Source organism: Siniperca chuatsi, linkage group LG20, assembly GCF_020085105.1.
Source record: "Siniperca chuatsi isolate FFG_IHB_CAS linkage group LG20, ASM2008510v1, whole genome shotgun sequence".
In the NCBI taxonomy this organism is placed as follows: domain Eukaryota; kingdom Metazoa; phylum Chordata; class Actinopteri; order Centrarchiformes; family Sinipercidae; genus Siniperca; species Siniperca chuatsi.
The window spans coordinates 15165753-15188764 of NC_058061.1; the positions used below are offsets into that span (position 1 = coordinate 15165753).

The following is a 23012-nucleotide window of genomic DNA, read 5'->3' on the forward strand; positions in this document are numbered from 1 at the left end:
TTGTATGCCATACAGTGCTCATGTTGTCGTAGTAACGGTCTTCATTAATATATGAGACAATGCTGTGACAGGGGCCAACATGATAGCACTCCAGGCATGCGTCCACTGGCTTTGTTATTGCATATTTGTGCTGCAGCAGCAGGCTACACCCAACCCCAGACATTAATAACACCACCCTGTGTCAGGGACACTCACCATTCAAATGTCAGTTCCAAAAGCAAGAACATCACTGTTATTTTGTATCTGCAGAGGGCATTCAAGTGGGCAAAGAAAAAAGCTTATCTCACTTTAACTTTGAGCAGACTTTCCCAAAGGCTTTTAAAAGCAGATAGTTTTTTTTCTAGTAAATGTCATCTGTTTTTGCCTCAGTTGCTGTTCTTCTTTTTCTGTGTAATGGGACCCACTCTCATGCCAGAGAGTTGTGTTGTTTGGCAGAGAGGAGGGAATGACGTCGACAGGCGTGGTAATAACAATGAGAACACTATTAAGTCCAGACTACACAGACTCTCTGGTAAAATGTGGATAAAAAGCTGCAGGGTGTGGCTATAAAATATGAAATACATGAAACTGTCTGAAACCCTCACACCTGAGGTGGTATAATTGAAACTTTCACTTGAACTGAAGCAAATTAAACCACATACTATGGTAGAGGAGTTTCCTGTGAGTCGGTGAGTGCGCACAGAGAATCCGAGCAGTACAGTACATAGGAAATGACTCATAGGAGTTGAACTGTTAGCGTGGGTGTGTGCGCTATTAAAACAAGGCGCAGACTCCTCCGGGTGACTCACTCTGATGCTCGCTTTTCCATGCTGAAACCCAGCACGGATTGTTAATCAGATGAACTTTCGGGAATTGTGTAGCCGACAGCGAGCAGCATTTTACCCGCAGACATCATGGCTTCAAACGCTCTCTGCGCGCTGTGCGGACTTATTATAGCGGCTGTGATCAATTTCTATGGTGTGAACGCACAGAAAAGTAAGTAAAATACGTTTTTATTCAAACAGCAATTCGGGGTGTTTTTTTTTTGTCAAATGAGAAATTGACTTAGTAATGTGACTACATTGCTTTTCCTTTTCATGTCTTAATTATGATTTATGAGCAGTTGTTGGGTGTCCTTGATTCTGTGAACATGGATTAGAGTCTGGTGGTCTGGTCTCCCTATAATGGAGTCAGATAGTGGGTCTGCTTACAAAGCCGCTTCCTTTACCAGCTGCATTTCTCACCGGTTCCGCATTCCGATCGCCTTATTTCACCCCATCCATCCGTGCCCCTGGGTGAGAAGGACAGGCCACATGGAAAGCGTGCACTGCCTGTGTCCATTTCACACAAAGACACATTCTTACTGTCTTGCAAAAACAAAAAAAGAGCTTTTGACTTTGTTTCCACAGCCGTCTGAAGTTTGGTTTTAATCCCAGTGGAAAACACCAGACTCGGATTGCACTGAGAACATAAAATCTTGAATAATTACATGGGTTAGGACCATTTCCTCAGGCACCAAATGCATTTTAACACACTAAACTCAAAACATGCTTTATCTAGATTCTGTCCTTGTGAAACCATCTCTACATCTGGACATCAGCTGTTGGTCCACCCATCCCCTTCCATCTTATGACAAAACACAGCACCCCCACACCCAAAAACACCCTTTGTCAGGCAAGGTGCTGACATTTGCCAAAGTCTCCAGGAACACAAACAATAGCTCCAAACTTTCCAGATTTTAGATTCTGAACCATAAGAACTAACTGAACTGAAAAACTAATGTGGTAGTCAAAGGCTGATCCCTGCTGCTTCTTACTATTAAAATTTAATGGTGTGGTAAAAGGTAAAAGGTGTAGTAAGCCCTTGGAATAAAGGTCCCACTGAAACACCCCCAACAGAATTATTTCTTCCTTAACCGTTAAACTCAACCTTAGAAACATGTTTGAAATATTGTTATCAGTTTAATCAGCAGTTTCAGGTTGTTGTCTGATTTGAGAAACACTCATCAGATGTGGTTTTGAGTTTGGACAGTGGTCAACCAGCAGTCAAGGTTCAGTTCCTTTCGGTGACCTTTTGAACCCTTCGAGCATGAGTCCAGCTGGATGATGTAGGGCTGAAGTCATCCAGAGAAATGCTCACAAGAAATGTGACACATTTTTGCTGTGACCATGGATATAAAATGAGTCAGCCCAGCTCTGTAGGCGGGCTGGCTGTGGAGGACAGAGAGTCTCTGGGGGTCATAACTGCAGATTAAGAGGCCAAAATGCCTCAAACATGACTTTTTGAGCAGGTGCCTTTTGACTGCAGCTGGTTTAATAATGACCTATACTGACTGGTCCACAAGTATTGTGTGTCCTGTGTGACCATCTTAAGACCCAGTAAACACTCCTATACATGTGTGATGTAGGCTCTGGATCTCTCTTGAAAAACTGATTTTATTCTGGGTCTAAGGTTCAGTTCTTTCTGGATGTGTTTTGGTTGTGAGTGATAACCAAGTGAATTTAAAATATTTCCCAAGAAAGGTTCAGTCTGAATTGGTGAATCACCTCCTGAATCATCTCCTCATTTGTAAGAGTTGAAACAGTGAAAGGGGTACTCACAAGAGACAGAATTTAAAAAAGAATAGTCAAAATCAAACCAGCAGAGCTTGAGATATTCTGACTTTTAGTCAAAGGTCAAGCTCTGAAAACACAGGATCCTACGTTTCCCATAATGCATCTTTCGTTAGACCCTTTTTGCCTGTCCTGAATGCCGACTTCTTTCAAACTCCATACCTCCAGTGTGTAACGCAGGCCTTCTCTTAAAAAGTCTCAAACTCAAGCCGAGATTACCCCATTGACATCACTATGACATCATCAGGGTTACTCAGACTTAAGAACGGTCCCTCCAGAGCCACAGAAAACATTCAGCTGTCTTAACAGGCTGAATAGTACTCTAAACATGGCCAACACTAGCTAGTTTTAATTCTCAGTTGTGAGAATTTTCTGCTTTCGTTTGTCTGACGTGATAGTAAATTGAAAATCTTTAGATTTTGGACTGTTTGTCGGACAAAACAAACAAGTTTGCGGACATTTTTCACCATTTTCTGATATTTTATAGGCTGAATGATAAATCGAGAAAACAATCAGCTGATAGATAATGAAAACTATTGTTAGTTGCAGCCCTAATTCTAAATTCCCCAGTGGTAGAAAGTAAATACATTTACTCAAGTACTGCTCTTAAGTACAGTGTAGGGGTACTTATACTTCTTTGGATGGACAAAAAAGCAGTGTCTTGTTGGGGGCTCTTGTCAAGTTTCAGATGTCTATGAGTTGTTAGCAGTTCCACCAAAGACATTTCCCCTCTAAACTTCTCAGATGGTTTGAGGCTTAAAGAGGTGAATAATTTCACAAAGATTAGAATTATTAATTATTATTATTAAAAATTATGCAAATTTGTGTAGTATAACTTCTTTCCTCTCCCATTAATCATCTTACGACCCTCCAGATTCATGTTGTGACCCTTTGGCTGTAAAAACTGTAAAAATGTTCTGTAAAATTAGTATCACTGAAACTTGACACAATCATATATGAATAGCTTGTGTAGCTTTATGTGCAGCACTGTGTTGAAACCAGTTCTGAATATTTACACTGAACAAACAATGATGATAATCATTTTATCTCTCAAATATCTACAGATTCTTTTCTTTTTGCATTTATCCATCATGTCTGGTAGAGTTCTACTCAGCTTATCTTGACTTTGTGTTGTTACACTGTTTTGAAAAATTGGTTTGTCAGCTCCTCTGCTTGGTGTCACAATATTCATTACCTGCCATTGTTGTCATTGAAGCGGCCGCAGTTTCCTGCACACATTCATTTAATTACTTTTGGTTTACGTCAAAGTTGTCTCTCTGGTAGTTTTGGTATTGCTTTCAGTGATGAATAAAGCAGCCAGTTTGAACATGAAAGTTACCACAAATGATGACTCAATTTAGGCTCGGAGTGGTTCCTTGTTATAATAGACACAAAAGAGGTTGTCCATGCAAATACATATGTGACACTGAGAGGGAAGAAAGATTGTTATCATTTTATCTATCAAATATCTGTAGACTATTTCCTTGTTACATTATCTGAAACTCTGTCTGGTGTCATCTTATTAGGTTGACTTTGTGTCGTAATATTGTTTTTGTAGAGGTGTTTTTTCAGCTTGATGTCACAATATTCACCATTCTGCCTCTTAGAGGCCTCTTAGAGGCAGGATGTTAAACCTGCAGAGAAAACCACACACTATTAAAACACTAAACAGTCTCTACATTCGGCTTGCTATCGGTGTTAACTGTGTCACATCTTCAGGCTAATTCCTCCCTTATCATCTGGGAAGTGCACAGCTTTAATTGTTCATCTGTAGGTAGACATATTCTCTCCGAGTGAAACCACCGTCCACTTGTTTCTCACAGACACATTTCATTTTATTCTCTGGAAGTCTCACAGAAGAAAAACAATTCAGTGGAAGCTCTCTGTGAAAACACGTCCTGCTCTTCACACACAGCCTGCCTGTTCACACACCAGAAATTACTGAGTAATTCTCTCTCATGCAATTAAGTTGCATCAGCAGTCTGGCCCCAAGGAATTACCCGGTTTAATTTTATGAGAAGAAGAAAGCCACAGAGTTCCTCACGTGTTCTGTTCAAGTCACACCTTTTACTGTATTAGCTGATTCCAGCTGAGGTTCTCCTGCAAGTCACCTGGTTATGGTGTATTTTATTTTTAATTAATTTTATTCCAGAGTTAGGGGATTTTTGTTGTTTTCTAAAACTTTTGCACCAGTCTCTAAATATTATCTCTACATCATAATATTTCATAGGCTTAGACAGTGTTAAATATTTCATAAATCATGAAAAATGTTTTTCCCTGGAAGTACTACCCAGCTTTGACTCACTGTTTCCCAATGAATGACTGAAGGAGTAAAAGTGGCATGACTAAAAGATGATCTCTGGTGTTTTTCTGTGTGCAGGTCAGTGTGGCAGTTCAGAGTTTTGGAACTCAGACTTGGATGTCTGTGTGCCGTGTGCATCTTGCAAGCAGTACCCAAAGACCCCATCATGCAACACATGTAAGACAGTGAATCACTGAAAATGTAAATTACTTTCTGCCATGATTGAGTCACACAGTGGTATCCTTTCTTTCAGTGCTGCAATTTAAGTTCTTTTCGTACAACCAACAGGTAAATCTGTGGAGGAGCCATCTGATGTGTGGAAACTGGCAGCCATCACCAGTTTCTCAGTGCTGGCTGTGGTGCTGGTCGGCGCTGCGCTGATTATAGGGGTCATGGTACATCGACGCAAGTCACACAAACGGCCTCTACGTGGTGAGATTCTTTAAACTTGAAATCTAAGATTAATTGTAGGTTAAGCTTTTATGACACAAAGAATGGCTGCAGTCATAAATAGTGCTCCATGTGTATTTAAACTGAAACTGTTATCCACTTCTGTTTGGCAAAATAAAATTGTAGTGACAAGTTTTAGTTTCTTCTCCACCAACAGGAGGTGACAAATTAGACTTAAAGGGATCTGTTATGCAACAATGTTACCCTGGAATCCCAGAAAAGAAAGGTTTTCCTCAATGCCTTATTTTATGAGTGTCTTTATTTACTTATGTTTCTGTTAAAATTTTTTTTAACATTGTATCAGAGGTGGCAACAACATTTGTAAACTACAATACATTCTCTTAGTAAAAACCTTATTTGTGTGACATTCAAGGCTAATAGGGATGAGTTATTGATGACAAAGGTTACTTTGTCTTTTTTTAGATACGCGATCACTTTGCTGGGATGGGAAAATGCTAATTTTTGTCTTGATGTTTTACAGAACCCATTGAAGAAACTGCAGGGCCACTTTATCAAGCTTAAACATTTCAGTAAGTATAATTTTCACATAAGGGTTAGACCTATATATGAATTTGAATGAAAATCTGATCAGCCAGTGCTACATACGTCTGATGGAAGAGCAGTGGATGTGATTTAATTCAACCAATTTGTGGGTGATAGTATATAAAACCAGCAATTACACCTGTAGCTGTACCTGTAGTTCTATTTACCCATCTAGATTGTTTTGGTGTGAGTTGCTGAGTTTAGGAGATATCGGCTGATCAAAAAGAAAGGATATGAATTTTACCTGATCGACAGTGTGCAAGTCAGATTTTAATGTAAACCACTAAATATCTGGACCAGATATCAGCAGCTTCAAACCATATTGGTCAGATCCTAATCATAGAATGCAGTTTGTTGTGAATTGCCCATAATTCACCCACTTAATGTCAATTTAAAGAGAACTGAATCACTGTTGTGGCCTCCACAGCCTCATCTTCCTCTGGAAACAGATGTGACAGAACCAAGGAGCAACTGGTTCGGAGCCGGACTGGAGGAACCTCTGGACCATGAACTGTATACTCTGACTGCAGGGTATCTCTTGACCAGAATTGGACCATTTTAATTTATTAGACCGTTGGGTGAAGTGACGTGTTCAGTTCTCACGCTCAGTGTAGGTCCAACAGTGACCACAGGACTTATAACGAGCAACTCACACCTCCTGTAGGAATAGTAACAACATTACATTAGTGGTATCATTTTCAGATTGTGTGTGCCTTTTTTATATTCTACTTAAATGAGATTTTGATCTCGAAGACCTTTGTTGGTTTACAGATGTTTGATTCAGACGTAAGATAAAACTACAGTCCTTTCTTCAGAGAGATGGATGCTTTCCAAACTCCGTATTGCATTGTGCTGTTTTCCAGCAGGACTCCGATGAATGTAACACAGCTACTGCTGCCTGCTGGGCTGCAGTTTGATCTCCTGCTATTCAGTGGGGTTAGACGGGGTCTATATGCTGATTATTTACCACAACAGCCTCTTAAAGATAAATCACATGTGAGTAAGACATACTGTTAGGCACATTAAGGCCATTTGAATGTAGCTACTTTTACAGTAGGTGAAATGTATTCTAGCCTTTGGCCCTGCCAGTACCTGTGTGTACCTGTTCTTTTAGTACCCTAATACAGTGATAAAAGCTGTTGATTAAGGGAGCAAACTGTACTCATCCACTGTTACTGGGTCTCCTGAGACCAACACAGACCCTGTATTGCAGGTCATTACAATAATGTCTTGTCTATTTTAATGTTACTAGGTTTTAAGAGATGTTAGCTGGATTTTTCTCTATTTCAACTCCAGAATTCACACGTTACTGTCCCATCTTTTGTAGGACAGGATGTTTGAAACACTAGACATACAATCCTAAACTGCTAACATGTGGGAATGTTGCGAGGAATGTACTGTAGTTAAGAAAATTACACCTACAGTGTTTTAGGTGGAGCTACACAATCACTATGCTTACTGACTCTTGACCTTTCGAGTCAGGTTTCAGATTTGCAACAAGGCAAAAAGATGTATGTCTAGATGTCTGTTTGTAATTTTGTAGCCATTGAAACCAGCGAGAACCACCTGCAAGTGGGCAGGGTTGTTGTTTTCCACTTCTTTTATAACTCAAGATGTTTTTTTTTATCTTCAAAACATCATGCAGAATGTGGTTACTGAGATATTTAATGTGACTGACAATGTTTCAGGTCATATTTTCGATCTGTCTGCTTGTGGGTAAACTGCTTGCCCTCTGGCAGCAAAATCACTTAAAATACAGATACTTCCGCTATTCTTTTTAGATTTTTATATTATTTATTTGAAAGTATCTTGCAGTGTTGTTTTGCATCAACTGCAAGTGACAAGCACAGTTTTAAAGGGACTCCAGTGAAGATTTGTGTTAAACTTCCACCAGGCCAGCCAACAATGTTACTGAGCAATAACTAACAATTTCTGCTTATTTCTCTTGCTTTGTATTTCTAATTGTAAATACTTTACATTCACTGGCTTCTTTTACTTAATGCAATCTTATAAACTGCTTTGTGTACCAAATGTATTTTCACAATAAAACCGACAACTTCTAATGATAATGCAAGTCTTATTGATGTGCAAACTGCAAAAACTGCTCAATTTAACTATGTAACATTTATCTTAAGCATCTCAATATGTAAAGATACACAACTTACAATCACTATCATTTGGAAGAATATGGACAAGAAACAAACACATTTTCAAAGTCTTTTAATTAATTTCAACTAGTTTTATTTTCAATAATTTGCTTATATTCTAAACTAGTTCTAATAAAGAAGTAAAAATCTACGTTTCAGAGTGACAAAATAGTTATATAAATATGAATTAAATAGTGAGCAGACATTTTTGAGCACTCAAAATCCAATAAATCAGAGCGTGTGGTATATGCTTTTTTATTACACAATAGCTAATCTAGCAGTTTTCTCCTGCTGAAGAAAATCTTGCCATGAACGTACAGAGATCCATCTGATATTTTCATTCTAATATTTACAGAGACAGCTCTGAGATTAACGCACGCCACAAATACCAGGCTGTGATTGTGATCAATGACGGAGGAGTGAACGTGTTTAAGTGCCACAGGAGATTAGATGGGAGAACATTGTAAAATAATAAGTCAGTTTGAACTCAAATGTGCACAAGTCGTTTTACATAGGCTACCATGGCATACGAAAAATATGTTACAGTAAGATCATCTAAATCATAACAATTAATACACATAAGATTTTAAATAATGGAACAAAATGGCAGACGGCAAGTTGTCATGGTTTTTCAAGGCTAGAGTCAGTATACTGAACCTGATGCCACTGTACTCGATACAATGGTAAGACAAAACAAATGAGATGTACTCAATTCATGCACTGAAACAATACTTTCAGCATATTGCTTAAATATTATGACCCGCAATCTAGCTGAGGTGAACCATCTAACAGCCGACTTGTTGTCCATCGACCCAACAAAGACAACAGGTTGGCTGCATTATTATATACTTCCCGTCCTCCTTAGGCTACAAGTGTCTCATCTACAAATGTGCAAATATAACTCTGAAAACAACAAACTGCTGAGAAACGAGCATGTTATGGAGAAAACAGCATCCGCGAACTACAAAGTAAAACCTTAAAATTGATGCTTCATCCATTCTATTTGTCTTACAATTGATAACTATCTGAGTTTCTACGGTTACAGTGTATTCTCTACAATTAAGCTGCATGAGGCATTAAGTAGCAGTTGCTAGGTAGGCAGGGCTTTCCATGAGGTATTTCATACTTCTGACCAGTGCCAAACATACTAATACATGAAATGTAATGTATAAGGCATAAAGAAAATCTAATTTTAGATTGTTATAAAAAACAAAGGCCATGCGTTCACTTTTGCTGGATTTCTGATTTGTGAAAAGAAACCACTTCAGGAACAACAGGCACGTTATAGACAACTTGGCAAAAAAATAACCCAGAGAATCAATAATTGCACATTTTTCACAGAACAAGTGGTTCATGAACTTGACAGTGAAGATGAAACTGGTTCGTCCTTGTAAATCCATAAAGCTCTGGTATGTTTGCAGTAATACTTGTGCTTGGCAGAAATTAGGCATTTTGGCCACATATTTGTTTGAAAAATACATATGCAGTCATTCGATTTGATTCATATAAAGTATTTGTGAGGGAAGAAAATTCATGGAGAGGCAAAAAGGAACCACTTTCACCTCATTGTTGCAATACTTTTGTTATCGACTGCTTTAAGACGTTTTAACTGTTTGTGACTGAGGAGATTCACAAATCAGAAGATAAAAAACCCCAAAACTAATTATGTAACATACAATATAAAATCAACATTGTGGTTTATAGTATAACAAATACAGTGAGAGGAGGTTTGTTCACATTAAACTGCTACAATTGACTTACATTTTAGGCACTGGCACTTCAACATAACTGATGCTTCTCAAAGGTTCATAATTCAACAGCATGCACTGCATGTGGAGCTGCAACTAAATGTTGGAGTGATTTTGACAACTGTTCCATGAGCTAAATTATAAGAGTGTTGAAATGGCACAAGCGAAAAAGAATGCTATACTCAGTTCAGAAACTGATCTACAATGTTTTACACATCGGGTATGTTCCTTTTTATGGTTTACCCTGAGTGCTGCCAATAATGCCAATAATGCTCGGCTCATTCATTCCTGCCTGTTGTAACTGAGAACTAATAAGTAGATACAAATCAACTGATGAAGTTCCTTAAAGGCTACATGAGTTTTAGAAGACAGTTTTTACAACATTCATAAAAAGATTTTCTAATAAAATATACACATAAAATAACAGGAATAAATTAATAAATACATCCATTTTTAGCATACAATGTCACTCAACGTGAATATTATTAGCAGTACGACTATTTACTTGATAATATGATTTCGATAAATCACTTTGCCACTGACCTTTGGACACACCCAGAGGTATTTGACTTAATAATAACAGGCTTGCCCTATGTGAAATCCCAAAGGAAAGTGAGCAGTCCTTCGACACTCACGGCAAAGCTAACAAAAGGATTCAGAGATAAATATAGTTTGTATATTTTGTTTCCTAAGGAACTTACAGAGGCACTGAACACAATTATACATAGCAAGAGAGGAGAGATCATCGTATGGTCTTACAAAAATTATTATCAGTGTTAATGTTCTTACATGGACTTGGGCTGCACATTTCTGTTCACTTTGGTTGGTTGGTTGGTTTGTCATTGAGGAGTGAGCGGCAACTAATATTTTCATCACCGGCCCTGTATTCTGGGATCCTGTGTATTGTGTGTGTGTAAAACATTCAGGTCTTATTAAAAGCTGACTGATAAAACCTCTGGAGACTTTTCAGTGATGTCACCATCTGTTGTGGAGGTAAGACTGGAAGTCCGTAATGAAATGTGCATGTCTTCAAACGAGCTTCTGTCAGGACCAAGGAGCACTTTCTGAAAAAAATAATAATACTGTTTTACAATTATTGATAGAGGGATAAATAACAGATAGATAGGAGGAGCACCTGTCCTCTTCTCTTGTACACTCTGGAATCCTACTTCAAAGGAAAGAGCCCATGTCCAAGTCCATAAATGTGTTAGCATCCATGCTAAAAGAGGAGTCGTAGCTCTGGGTGTTCTGGTGCATCTTCTGATGGTGCCGCAGGTTGGATTTGCTGGAAAAGCTCTTGTCGCACAGCAGGCAGGCGAAGGGCTTCTCTTTGGTGTGGATTCGTCGGTGACATATGAGCTGAGTGGACACGCGGAATGCCTTTCCGCACTCCAGACACTGGTAGCGCTTGGGCTCCGTGTGAATGCGCCGGTGGTTCTTGAGAGCCATCAGGTTGGAGAACTCTTTCTGGCAGACGGAGCAGAAGAAGGAGCCCGTCTTGTGGCTGTTCTTGTGGTTGAGGAGGGAGCCGGCGTGGCGGTAAGTGCGGCCACAGTGCTCGCAGACGTGGCTCTTTTCTTCTGTGCCAGCGGAGTCGTTACTCTTCTGTGAATTAGTGATGCTTTCTGGAATATGGGACAAAGGTGGTGGAACCTGCTTGTGTATCTCGTCCATTCCCATGGTCTGATTTATTCCTGAGTCCCAGCAGATGTTATTATCAGGTTCGTCCACATCTTGTTGATAGGGGTCCTGAGCCCTGTGGTGCATGTCCTGATGCTGCTGGTAGCTGGCTGTGTTGGGAAAGCTCTGCTGGCAGAGGCTGCAGACCACAGGCCGGTCCTTCGAGTGCACCTCCATGTGGCTCTGCAGGTGCGCGATCAGACAGAAGGTCTTGCCACACTCGGGGCAGCAGTGACGCCTCATCTGGGAGTGTATCTGTAGAGTGAGAGGATCAGGAAATGTCTGGAGACACAAGGTACAGTGGTGGAGGTTTTCGGAGTGTGTCTTTTTATGGTTGAGGAGAGAGCCAGCGTGGCGGTAGGAGCGCCCACACAGGTCGCACCTGCAGCAGGGATATGTTCATATTCAATAGCTAATATTACACTTCAACTCAAACCATTTTACCCAACAGTGAATTATTTATCGACCTGCAAATTACTTATATTACTTTAATATAACCATTATTAAACATTACAATACTTTCAAAATAATAGCCTGACCAATACTGGATTTTTTTAGGCTGATACCAATACTTTAAAAGTTCAATTATGGTTGTCTGATATTATTATAATTTTTTTTACATTAACACATGGCATAAACAAACATTGTCAATAGGGATCCTTTAAATTTGTTATTTAAAGTATTATAACCAAGATATATACTGAGCAGGACATTTTACAAGTGAAAAGTAAACTTGTCTGTGCTCTCTGGTGAAAGAAAAACTCAAACTTATCTTTGGCATTTCTGTACTGCCATGCGCCAATACAGATATATCTGCAATATATAATAAGCTCGGCCAGTATTAATAAGCTAATACTGGCCGGGTACTCAGTCGGGTCAGAACAGCTGTTAAACAAATACAAAATATATAAAAACTACCCCAATGACGACTAACAGACAAAACAAGACTTACATACTCAGTTCACAATAAGACAGTAACTCACATGAAGCACTTGTCTCCCCTCTCTGACTGCTGGACTCCAGCTCTCACAGAGTTCTCCTGACCTCTGCGGCAGCGGTGCCTCTTCAGGCCAGACCTGCCCTGGAAGCTCTTTCCACATGCAGGACAGCTAAAGTGACTCGCCACCCGGTTGTGGACCCTCTGGTGGTTGTGCAGGATACTGGCGAGGCGGAAGGCCTTACCGCATGTGAGACACACATACTTTTTCTTCTGTGTGTGGATCCGTGTGTGATTGCGTAAAGCCATGGGGTTAGTGAAGGGCTTAGAGCAGAAGGTGCAACTGAAGTGCCCTGTCTTGTGGGTGTTTTTGTGGTTTAGGAGTGAGCCTGCATGCCGATAGCTGCGATTACAAATGTTGCACGTGAAAGGCCGCTCCTCTTTATTTGAACACATATTTGTTTGTGCATCACTGCTGCCTGAAGGTACATCACAGGTGTGGGCTGTCAGTTGGTCAACAGAGAGAAAGGCCTGCTTACATTCCTTACACTTAAAGGATCTGGATTTTAGGCCCTTCCTACTTCCGGCCCCATCCTTTCTGAGGTCTGCACAAATGTGGGCTAATAGCTGCTTCTTTCCCCTAAAGCCTTTTCCACAGTTTTGGCATGAATGCTTTTTATATGCAAAGTGGGTGCGCAAGTGGTTCTTCATTGCCAGTTGATTGGAGTAAGTGTTGTTACAAACAGAACAGTAATATTCACCTGTTTTATGGGAGTTTCTGTGGTTGACCAGACTTCCTGCGTGGCGATACGTACGCCCACACTGGTCACAGGCGAAAGGCCGTCGGTCGCCTGTGTCCTCTGATTTGACTGAGGTCTCAGACTTTGTTTGTCCTGTCATCCCTTCAGGCAGTTGCTTGCAGCGTCGAGAAGAGGTAAAAGCCTGATTGGCATCTGAAGTTAACGATTGCATTCCTCCATCTGACCTGGTCCCATTCATCTGCATGAGGGCCTGGATCTGGTCATTGAGTTCCTGGATTTTGGCTTGGTTCTCTTTGTGCCTTCTCAGGTGATTCAAGAGCTGCTTCTGAATTTTGAAGGCCTTCCCACACTCATGGCAAGTATGCCTAGGGGAAGAGACAGGGCATGTGGTTAATTCTGTTTGCAAAACAGTCTACACAAGGAATAGAGCTGTGATGACAAAACACATCTGCAACACAAAAAACAGAGACTATAGGCAACTCTTAGCTTGTTTTGTTTGACAATTATTTAGAATTTCCAACAAGCATTAAAAATTTGCAACATGAATGAAAAATGTAAGAATTTTACATGTATTAATGATGTGCATTGCTGTTGGAACTAACCTCTTAATATCAAAGTGGGACCTCTGGTGGTTTTTAAGGGCCAACAGGTTGTAGAAGCGTTTCTGGCAGACGAGGCATCTGAATACACCTGTTTTGTGGGACTTTTTGTGGTTAAGGAGGGAGCCGGCGTGTCTGTATGACCGCCCACACTGATCACACTTGTAGTGACGATCTTCGGTGTCAATAGTTTCTTTGACGTGACCAGTGTCTTCATGCTGGGCAACATCATTTACTTTCATTTCCTCTTCACCATGTGTCGACTCATCCTTCCTCCCAGCTGTGCAGCCATGGTTCTCAAGATGATGGTAGCTGGTGCAGAAGATGCCACAGCTGCCACAGATGATACTCTGTGCTTCCTCCTTGCCTCCAGACACATCACTGCTGTTCATATGTAAATTATTAACATTTGCTACCCGGTCCTTGTTGTGTAGGAGCTGATGAGTTATCAAGTCCTGCCTATTGGCAAAACTTTCCCCACATGTGCTACAGATCATCATCTCTCCAGACTCATCATCTTTCACTTCTTCGTGGGAGGACATGGAAGAAGGCCCTGAGCTTGCAGGAGTACCATGGGACTGTGTGTGCCCTCGGAGATGGCTCCTGAGAGCCCTCATGCTGGTGTAACTGTTTCCACATATAGAGCACTGATAAAGATCTCCATCATCATCCTCCTCGTTAGCGTCATCACCTTCTCCGCCATCATTCAGTTGATCAATGCTTATATTTTCATGAAAATTCTGTTCAAAGTAACTTTGGTCTTGCCTACCATTCAGACCATGGAACTCTATATTACTCCCTGGATTTCCAATGGCACAGTGACCATTACTGTCCTGGAAATTTATATTACTGTCATAGTCACTGCTAGTAGTGTCATGTTGCTGCTGTAGCAGTGGGCAACTGTGAGACTTAATCCCTGCAATATCTGCAAATGTCTCACCACAGTCTGCACACATGTGCCTCTGCATCAGGTGTTCATTGTGAGGTAGATGCACAGTCATATCCTGGGAAAAGTCCTGATTAAACTGCTCATGGAACAAAGCTCCATTGCTGTGGTCAGCTCCATTCTCCTGCTCCATACCAAGCACAGGGTGAGCGCCATCCTCCTCCTCGTCTTGAGAGGAGAAGCAGCCCTGTTGGTTATCCAGAGTCAGAGGCTCTGAGGAGAGCCAGTCTCCCTCAGCGATGAGGCTAAAAGATGACGGCTGAGCTTTGTGGAGACGAAGATGACTTTTGAGGGCGGCCAGGTGAGGATAGCTCTTTCTGCAGATGGAACACTGGTAAATCCCGACCTGATGTGACCGTTTGTGGTTGATGAGGCTCCCAGAGTGCCGGTAGCTTTTACTGCAGATTTGACACTTGAAGGGACGCTCATCAGAATCTACAGTTGAAGTCTCTTCCATTTCAGTTGCATTATCAGCGTTTTGTGTGCACGTCAGGGCAGGATTGAGAATGCTTGTGTCCATGATTGGGGGTTCTCCCTGAGTGCTACTGGAAGATGGTGTCTGATTAGTGGAGCAGTCTGAGTACACATGACCGTTACTTCTAATCTGCTCCTGTGGCTGATCAAAGCCTCCATGATTATCTATTGATGATACTGAAGGAACATTATTTATTGGAGACGCATAAAAATTTGACTCAGGCGAAGCAATACTGTTGTCATATGATATATTGTGGTTCTCTGACAAGGTATCTTGAAGCCCAAATGACAGAGATGAGGAGTTATGCATTTGGATGTGTTCCTGGAACTCCTCATCATTGGGGAATAGTACCTGACACAAATGGCAAAAATTTACTGGAGCATCCTGGCTCTGAGGTGAAAACTGGTCCAGTGGAGTGCCTGTGTATGACCCACCCATTGAACCGGGGTCTGTCCCGCTCCTTGCCTTATGAGTTCTCTGGTGGCTGTAGAGGGCAGCCATGTTACTGAAGAGTTTGAAACACACTGTGCATTCAAACATTCCCACTTGGTGAGTCTTTTTATGATTGGTCAGGCTTCGATGGTGTATGTATGATTTGTCACACAAATCACACCTGAACGGTCGATTTGCTGCATCATCAGAGGTCTCGGATTGCGCATTATAAACAACCTCCGTCTTGTCCTCGAGTGGGCTATTTTCTGTAGAAATCCCAACACTGGCCGACTGCTCGCTGAGATGATCATTTTCAATTTCACGTGTGGGATATTCCATGTCTACCTTCCTATATGATTGCTCCTTTACTCGTCTGGCAAGATGAACCCTCTCATGTGTAGCCAGCTGTGTTGCCAGACGAAAAGCTTTCCCACATTCTGCACAGGAGTACTTTTTCTGTGAAGTGTGGCTCCGGAGATGACTTTTCAGGGCCAAAGCGTTAGAATTTTCTTTACCACATATGTTACATTGAAAAGAACCCACTTCGTGAGTCTTTTTGTGATTAGCTAGGCTACCAGCATGCCTATAACCACGTCCACATTCATCACATTTAAATTTGCGTTCTTCCTCTTGTTGAAGGTGAGCATCCATGTGCTCGAGCAGACTGGGCATATTGGGACATACCATGCCACATTGTTTGCAAGGAAAACCTGTAGTCCTTCCAGGATCTTGCACTGCCATTACAAGATAACAATTGAATTAAGTGTACCAGACACAGAGTGTATGAATATGCAGGAGGGAAATGCATTACATGCCTTTATTGTCTTTATATAAAAATAAGATAGTTCTTTACAATAAGGTCCAAGGAGTGTCCAGGGAGGGAATACGGCAGAGGACGTTGAGAACCAGTTCCACACAGTTAGGAGTGACTTGAGTTTAGGAGAAGCAGGAAAATTGGGCTGTTGAGGAAAGAAGAGATGCCAGTTAAGAGCTGTGGTGAATACATTAACAATGCATGCAACAGTATTCAGTTTTATGCAATAAGTATACAAGTATATATTATAGGTAGCTAATAAACATTTTTACTAAAGATATTATTTTTTTCTTCAAACAATCCTTCTACAATACAAATTACCAACTTAACTTGTGCAACACACAAGTGAACTGTGTCAGTTCTGTAGCAACAATGACAATCTCAATTTTTATGCTTCACAGGTGTTGATCCCTGATTTCCCTGTCTGTAAAAGTCAATAAATCTTTGGAAAGATCACCCACGGCATGTTAGTTTAAATGCGTCTCCAAGTAACCAGCATCATGGACAGACTTATTAAATTGAATGCAGTTGGCTAGAAACGGTACCCAGCCTGAAATGTTTTGCTACATCTCCGCACCAGCAGGCTAGCTGATCTAGCTATGTCAATAAACCGGGAGACCAACGCCTCTCTACAGATTTATTGCCACTGCAAGTACCCATACTCCCCGACATTATAAACAAAAACCGAATAAACACACGCGTCCTCGTCAGGTTATAGGAAGAGCGGACAGGCTAACTACGGTTAAATGTGTATAACGGCACACTGAGTTAACGTTAGCGCGCTTCCAACTAGCATCATCATAGCTAGCTAAACAAACATTGCACCAAAAAGCCAAGAAGTCAACGCGGAATCACAACGTCAGCAAATGCGTCAAATTAAATACCTGCAGCAGTACTGGTTCAATGCAAGCCTCCGAAGATATATTTTAAATCATTATTTTAAAAGTTATTTTTATGTAAAGGGCAACCCCCTTTTTTCCAATTGTCTTTTTTTTCTTCCATCCCCATTTCCACATTGCTCTTGTTGCTAGGAAACAGGAAATGTGCAGCAGAGATATACGTCCGTCTCAATTATAACTATGTGGACTAAAAGTTGAGTAAAACTGAGGCGAGCTCAACTGTAAAGTAACCACAAAGTAAACTTCAAACGCAAATAAAAACCAATAACTTAAATGATCATCTCACTATTCTGCTGCTGGATTTCGTAAAACTCCTAACTCACATTAGCTGCTTCAGACAGCTAAGCTAGCTAACGTAGCTAGCTGCCATTTACTTATGAGCATTGTAAATTATCCTTGCTTCAGCTTGACACGCGTGTTACCATTATGGCAGACAGCCTGCTAACTTTATTAAAATTGCCGTGTTTTACGAGGGGAGTTCTAATACATTTATGTGTCTTATATTGATATTTTTACCATTAAACGCATTAAAATGTTGCACACTTGGCTTGCCGAGAGCTTTCGTCATCATGGTCCTAGAGCCGTCCCCCATCCTGCAGCCAGTCAACAGCAATCACCGTGTCTCACAGTAAATGCAGTCGTGTACATAGGCGTTTTTCCAAGCATTATCGACCAACTATTAATGTCCTGATTCAGGTAAGTAAGACATTTTTTTTCTCTAATGCACACCAGACAGCTAATGTTAGCTAAATCCATCCCGTGTAATTACGGTCATGATGATGATGACACTGTCGAGTGAATTGGTGCAGCCGGTCCTAAAGCCAGCCATTTTGAGTTAGAGAAGTGTTCAGCAAAAAAGCTATTTAAAATGAATACGCACATATCGTGTTAACACCATCACACTGACTCATGATCTTTGATCCGTGTCTCCGGTCGGACACATGCCACTCATACACAGTGATCTCTGTCATTGCATCGCCAACTTCATCAAAGCAGTTAGCTTATTGTCCCTGAGGTCCTAATGCCAGCCATTTTGTGATTTAATGCACACCCACATTTCTGTTATTATGTTATAGAGATCTTTTCTGGTCCATCATCAGCCACTGTCACTGACGATCTGCTCTCCTAATTCATATCTGTCACAGCACTTTAGCCTGAGGTCTGTGGAACAACCTTCCAGTCTCATATCCTTATGCTGCTAATAATCTCTTTATTTACATAATTATTACAAAGCTATTTTTATATAATCTCTTTGCAGATATAAAGATGGCCTCTCCTCAGCCTGGCAGCCCACCTCTTGCAGAGCAATACACCCCTCCTGCACATGACGAAGAGAGCCAACAAGAGGAAGAGTTGCTGAGTGATCAGCCTGCAAAAAAACGTGGCAGAGGCAGGCCTCCAAAAGCCAAACCTTCCTTCAAATGCTCTTTATGCACAGAGGCTTTCAGGAGTCTATCAGCTCTGCGGAGCCACAAGCTTTCAGCTCATGTAAAGGACCGTCAGCAGCAACACTCATGCTCGCAGTGTACTAAAACATTCTCGAGCAAGGCTCAACTCTCAAAGCATGAGCGCACTCACTCAGCCCAGCGCCCCTTTCAGTGTCCCGACTGTCACAAGGCTTACAAGACACCCACAGAGCTACGCAACCATAGCCGCTCTCACACTGGGGAGAAACCTTTCGTATGCATAGACTGTGGTAAGGCCTTTATGCAAGCTATATGCCTGAGGATCCATATGACGCAGCACAGTGGAGAGCGTCCTTACTCTTGCCGTCAGTGCTCTAAGAGCTACCCCACCCTGTCTAAACTGAAGGTGCACATGCGCTCTCACACGGGAGAAAAGCCATACTTCTGTGCTGAGTGCGGTAAGAGTTTTGCCGACCCTTCTGTGTTCCGAAAACACAGAAGGAACCACCAGGGCCATCGGCCGTATGCTTGCGACGAGTGTGGAAAAACATACACAGAGCTGAAGGACCTGAAAAACCATGAGCGCTCCCACACTGGAGAAAAACCTTACCTTTGCTCCGACTGTGGCAAAGCCTTCTCCCGCTCCTCCTCCCTGGCCTGCCATCAGCGCATTCACTCCCAGAATAAACCCTATCAGTGCGAGCAGTGTGGCAAGGGCTTCACCCAGCTGTCCTCCTACCAGTCTCATCTCCGTACTCACTCTGGTGAGAAGCCATTCCTCTGCCCACAGTGTGGCAAGATGTTTTCTGACCCTTCCAGTTTCCGTCGCCACCAGCGAGCCCACTTGGGTTTCAAGCCCTACCCCTGCGATAAGTGTTCCAAGAGGTTTCGACAGCCAGCTGATCTAGCCGTGCACGAACGTGTCCACTCTGGAGAGCGGCCTTACAAATGCCAGAGCTGTGACAAGGCCTTTGTAGCATCGTGGGATCTGCGGCGCCACATGCTTGTCCACACAGGTCTGAGGCCCTTTTCTTGCACTGAGTGTGACAAGTCATTTGCTGAGCGCTCCAGCCTCAACAAGCACCGCCGTGTGCACTCTGGAGAGAGGCCCTTCAAATGTGAGGAGTGTTTGAAGTCATTCGTAGTCTCCTCAAGCCTGCGCAAACATGAGAGAACTCACCTAGTGGAGCAGTCTGAGCAGCAGCAGCAGCAGCAGCAACAACAACAACAACAACAGGAGACAGAGGCCGGGTCAGCCTCAGGCTTTACTGCCCACACAACTCTACCTCAGTTCTCCTGTACTCACTGTGATGCTACATTTGGAAGCTGGGATGAAGTTCAGGCACATGAAAATCTTCACTCCATTGACTCCACTCCTCCGACTGTAACCAAAATTGTGCCGTTGGGCTCACATGTCTGTGAAACCTGCCAGGCAGAGTTTGCACAGCTGGCAGACTTGCAGGAGCATGAGAAGCAGCATCCCAAGCCGAGGCCTCATGTTTGCAGCAACTGTGGCAAAGGCTTCCTCAACAAATCAGGACTGCGTAAACACCAGAAGATCCACTCCACCAGCAAACCGTACAGCTGCCCCCACTGTAGCAAAGCTTTTCTGTTTGCTGCTTACCTTCGCAAGCACTTACGGACTCATGCAGACATTGCCCCCGCTGCCACACAACTCAGTGACGTAAACATTATTCATACTGACCCGCTTCCCTCTCCTCCACCCCCCAGTGAGGTTTCCCCCTCCACTGTCGAACCCAGCACCATATCCCTGACTGTTCCAGTGACTGTTCCAGTGACTGCTTTTCAGACTCTACCAGAGTACTTAGTCAAAGAAGAGGGACTTTAAGCTTTTTTTACTGTTTTGGAATTTTGATTCCACAAATATTTAGCCATCTTTTTAGATGACGGGTCTGATTTGTTATTTTTCAAGAAAACTTCCTTCAAAAAGTTAAAAATAGTGTCTCCATGTAAATTGTCAGCGCTTTGTCACTGTTTTGTATTGTCATGATATTTGAAAGATGTTACGTATCATGTTCATGTTTTAAAATATATATTGTACTATAAGTATCCTACTATGAAACTGTCATATCTGTTTTAATCTCTTCATAAAAATGTGGTGTTCAAACATTTATGCTGATCACTTTAAAATATCACTTAAAATGTGATTTCATGTAAACATATAATGCGTTTTTAATTACAGCTTGTCTTAATTTTTTTGAATTTACATTTTGTTGGAACAAACAATTTGTAACTGTTTTACTGTGTAATTATTAGTATCATCTAATATTATAAAAATTGACAAGTCAAAAAAGTCAGTGGCGTTACAAAATATTCAGAGGAATTTTTATACCAATAAAAAATGTGTAATGTGTAAAAAGTTGTAAAGTTTGTGATTTTGTTTTAGTGGTTTCTTCATGTGCAAAACCAACTTGTGTTCGTATTGTTTCAGAGTCTGTGTTGTATTTCCTATGCACGAGCATCTTAAATGTTGAAGAGGGAGATGCTTACGAAAAGTCAAGTCAGCACATCATCTGGTGAACTGTAACACACATATTGATGACAATGACATTTCTTGCACCCATAAAAGACTGAATGCGAAGCCAGCGTGAAAGCATTCCATCAGCGGGCTGCAGCAATTAAAGGTAAGCTCTCTTACTGCTGCACACTTTATACCCATTACCCATTTTACCTTGAAGAACATTAAGAACCACATATATTTGCTGTGACATTTTCTGAATGCTTAAATAAACATTTTTCATGCTTAATGCTTCCTTAAAGCTTTCTTTTGTGCATCTGCACTGCAACTTATGGGTACATCCTGTTTAAAGATGGAAAAATCTTTTATTGTACAGGGCAGAAAAAAATGACAAACTTTGGAGCCAAAATCATCATTAGATTCTGTTCAGTCGCTGCTTAACTTGTCGACGTTTTGTCAATTTAATGTTATGGTCCTGAAGAAACAAAAGCTGATTTTAACTGTATATATATATATATATATATATATATATATATATACACAGTTGAAATAAACTCATTTGAAACTTAAGATAAAATTCCTGACACTCAGAGAAAAGATCTATAATGATATATAAGCATGACTGAACGTGAAATTATATGTTCTTCCAACATTCCCACTTTTAAGATTCCCAACAAAAGCCAGAAGTGTCGATGGCAGCCATAGTAACAGGCCTCATCCCCATCCTGCGGACGGCAGTGGATGCCACCACCACCTACAAGTGCCGCTCCCTGTGGTTTGGCTTCCTGTGCATCCGCCTGGTGATCCTCTTCCTGGCTGAGCTGCCCTTCACCAAACTGGACACTGACTTCACCTGCAACAGCACCAGTGACATCTGCACCAGAGCCTGTTTTAATACTCACTTTAACAAACCTATGATGGTGGCCTGGAACTTCATCTACATGCTGGTTATCCTCTCCGTCCTGCTCATGGAGCTGTTCACCTCCCACCTGCGCTCCCTGGCCCAGAAGAGGATCTCCCAGATGAAGACTGATGTGGAGCTGGAGGCTCAGGTCGTGTCCACAGACCCAAAGGGCAAGATGATTATAGATCTCCACACAGACAGATGCACAGTAGGCTTCTACCTGTTCAGCATCAGTCTGCGTATTCTGGTTGAAGCCTGGTTTGTGTATGTTCTGTTTTCCTGGAACCTGCCAGCACTGAATAATGGTCCATACAAATGCTCGACAGACATCTGCTCCAAGTTACATGTTTGTGTTGTGAGGGCCGCCCCAGAGAAACGCATGTCTATTTATGCTTTGGCTTCTACCTCAGGCATGATTATTGTTTGTTCAGTCTTATTCTGTATGTACTCCATTACTCACTACCTTTGCAACTTTTAAATATTGACCTTTTTTTTTAAATTTACAATGCTCTGTTTTGGAATATATGAATTATACGAAAATATATTTACTGTGTTTGTATTGATGCCTCTTCTGAGCAACATTCAGTTCATATATTGTATATTTATAAAGTATGTAAAATAATGCTTAGTTGCTCTTGTGTGATTAAATTTTCTGTTGCATTAAGTTTATACTAACCTCTTAAGCCCTGTTGGAGGTTTACATATGTTGTGAGATGTGTTTTGCTGACACAAAAGGATCTAGGTGTTAGCTGCATGATGGTGTTTCTGAGTCAGGTTTTTCCTATGTTTTAGTCGGCGCAAAAACACAAACTCTGCCACAGGGACAGTGTCAAAAACACACCCATGTACACTGTATACTGCCTCAGCAGCTTTGATACGTAACACTGAAAGGAATCATT

The 23012-nt window shown here is 41.5% G+C and overlaps 4 protein-coding genes across 12 annotated transcripts; 3 read left to right on the plus strand and 1 right to left on the minus strand.

Annotated features, from left to right (window-relative positions):
* Nucleotides 1–131: 131 nt before the first annotated feature.
* On the plus strand, nt 132–7955 carry LOC122868078 (tumor necrosis factor receptor superfamily member 12A). Its single transcript, XM_044179657.1, has 5 exons — nt 132–975; nt 4972–5070; nt 5182–5325; nt 5825–5873; nt 6314–7955. Exons 1-4 carry the CDS (start codon nt 894–896, stop codon nt 5863–5865), a joined length of 366 nt encoding a protein of 121 aa, XP_044035592.1. The 5' UTR covers nt 132–893; the 3' UTR covers nt 5866–5873; nt 6314–7955.
* Nucleotides 7956–8091: 136 nt separating this feature from the next.
* znf646 (zinc finger protein 646) lies at nt 8092–18006 on the minus strand. 7 transcript variants are annotated; one of them, XM_044179632.1, is made up of 5 exons: nt 17841–17979; nt 16465–16570; nt 13762–16345; nt 12445–13524; nt 8092–11716 (listed from the first exon to the last, which is right to left on the minus strand). In XM_044179632.1, exons 1-5 carry the CDS (start codon nt 17850–17852, stop codon nt 11701–11703), a joined length of 3798 nt encoding a protein of 1265 aa, XP_044035567.1. In that variant the 5' UTR covers nt 17853–17979; the 3' UTR covers nt 8092–11700. The 7 variants fall into 7 exon arrangements, with proteins under 7 accessions (XP_044035567.1, XP_044035561.1, XP_044035566.1 ...); XM_044179626.1 differs by having other exon boundaries at nt 8092–11843; XM_044179631.1 differs by lacking the exon at nt 17841–17979 and adding an exon at nt 16887–17275 and having other exon boundaries at nt 8092–11843.
* znf668 (zinc finger protein 668) lies at nt 17882–21110 on the plus strand. 2 transcript variants are annotated; one of them, XM_044179642.1, is made up of 3 exons: nt 17884–18020; nt 18401–18483; nt 18583–21110. In XM_044179642.1, exon 3 carries the CDS (start codon nt 18591–18593, stop codon nt 20577–20579), a length of 1989 nt encoding a protein of 662 aa, XP_044035577.1. In that variant the 5' UTR covers nt 17884–18020; nt 18401–18483; nt 18583–18590; the 3' UTR covers nt 20580–21110. The 2 variants fall into 2 exon arrangements, with proteins under 2 accessions (XP_044035576.1, XP_044035577.1); XM_044179641.1 differs by lacking the exon at nt 18401–18483 and having other exon boundaries at nt 17882–18020.
* Nucleotides 21111–21239: 129 nt separating this feature from the next.
* gjz1 (gap junction protein zeta 1) lies at nt 21240–22995 on the plus strand. Of its 2 annotated transcripts, XM_044179656.1 has the most exons (3): nt 21240–21375; nt 21876–22459; nt 22906–22995. In XM_044179656.1, exons 2-3 carry the CDS (start codon nt 21902–21904, stop codon nt 22993–22995), a joined length of 648 nt encoding a protein of 215 aa, XP_044035591.1. In that variant the 5' UTR covers nt 21240–21375; nt 21876–21901. The 2 variants fall into 2 exon arrangements, with proteins under 2 accessions (XP_044035591.1, XP_044035590.1); XM_044179655.1 differs by lacking the exon at nt 22906–22995 and having other exon boundaries at nt 21876–22869.
* Nucleotides 22996–23012: the final 17 nt, after the last annotated feature.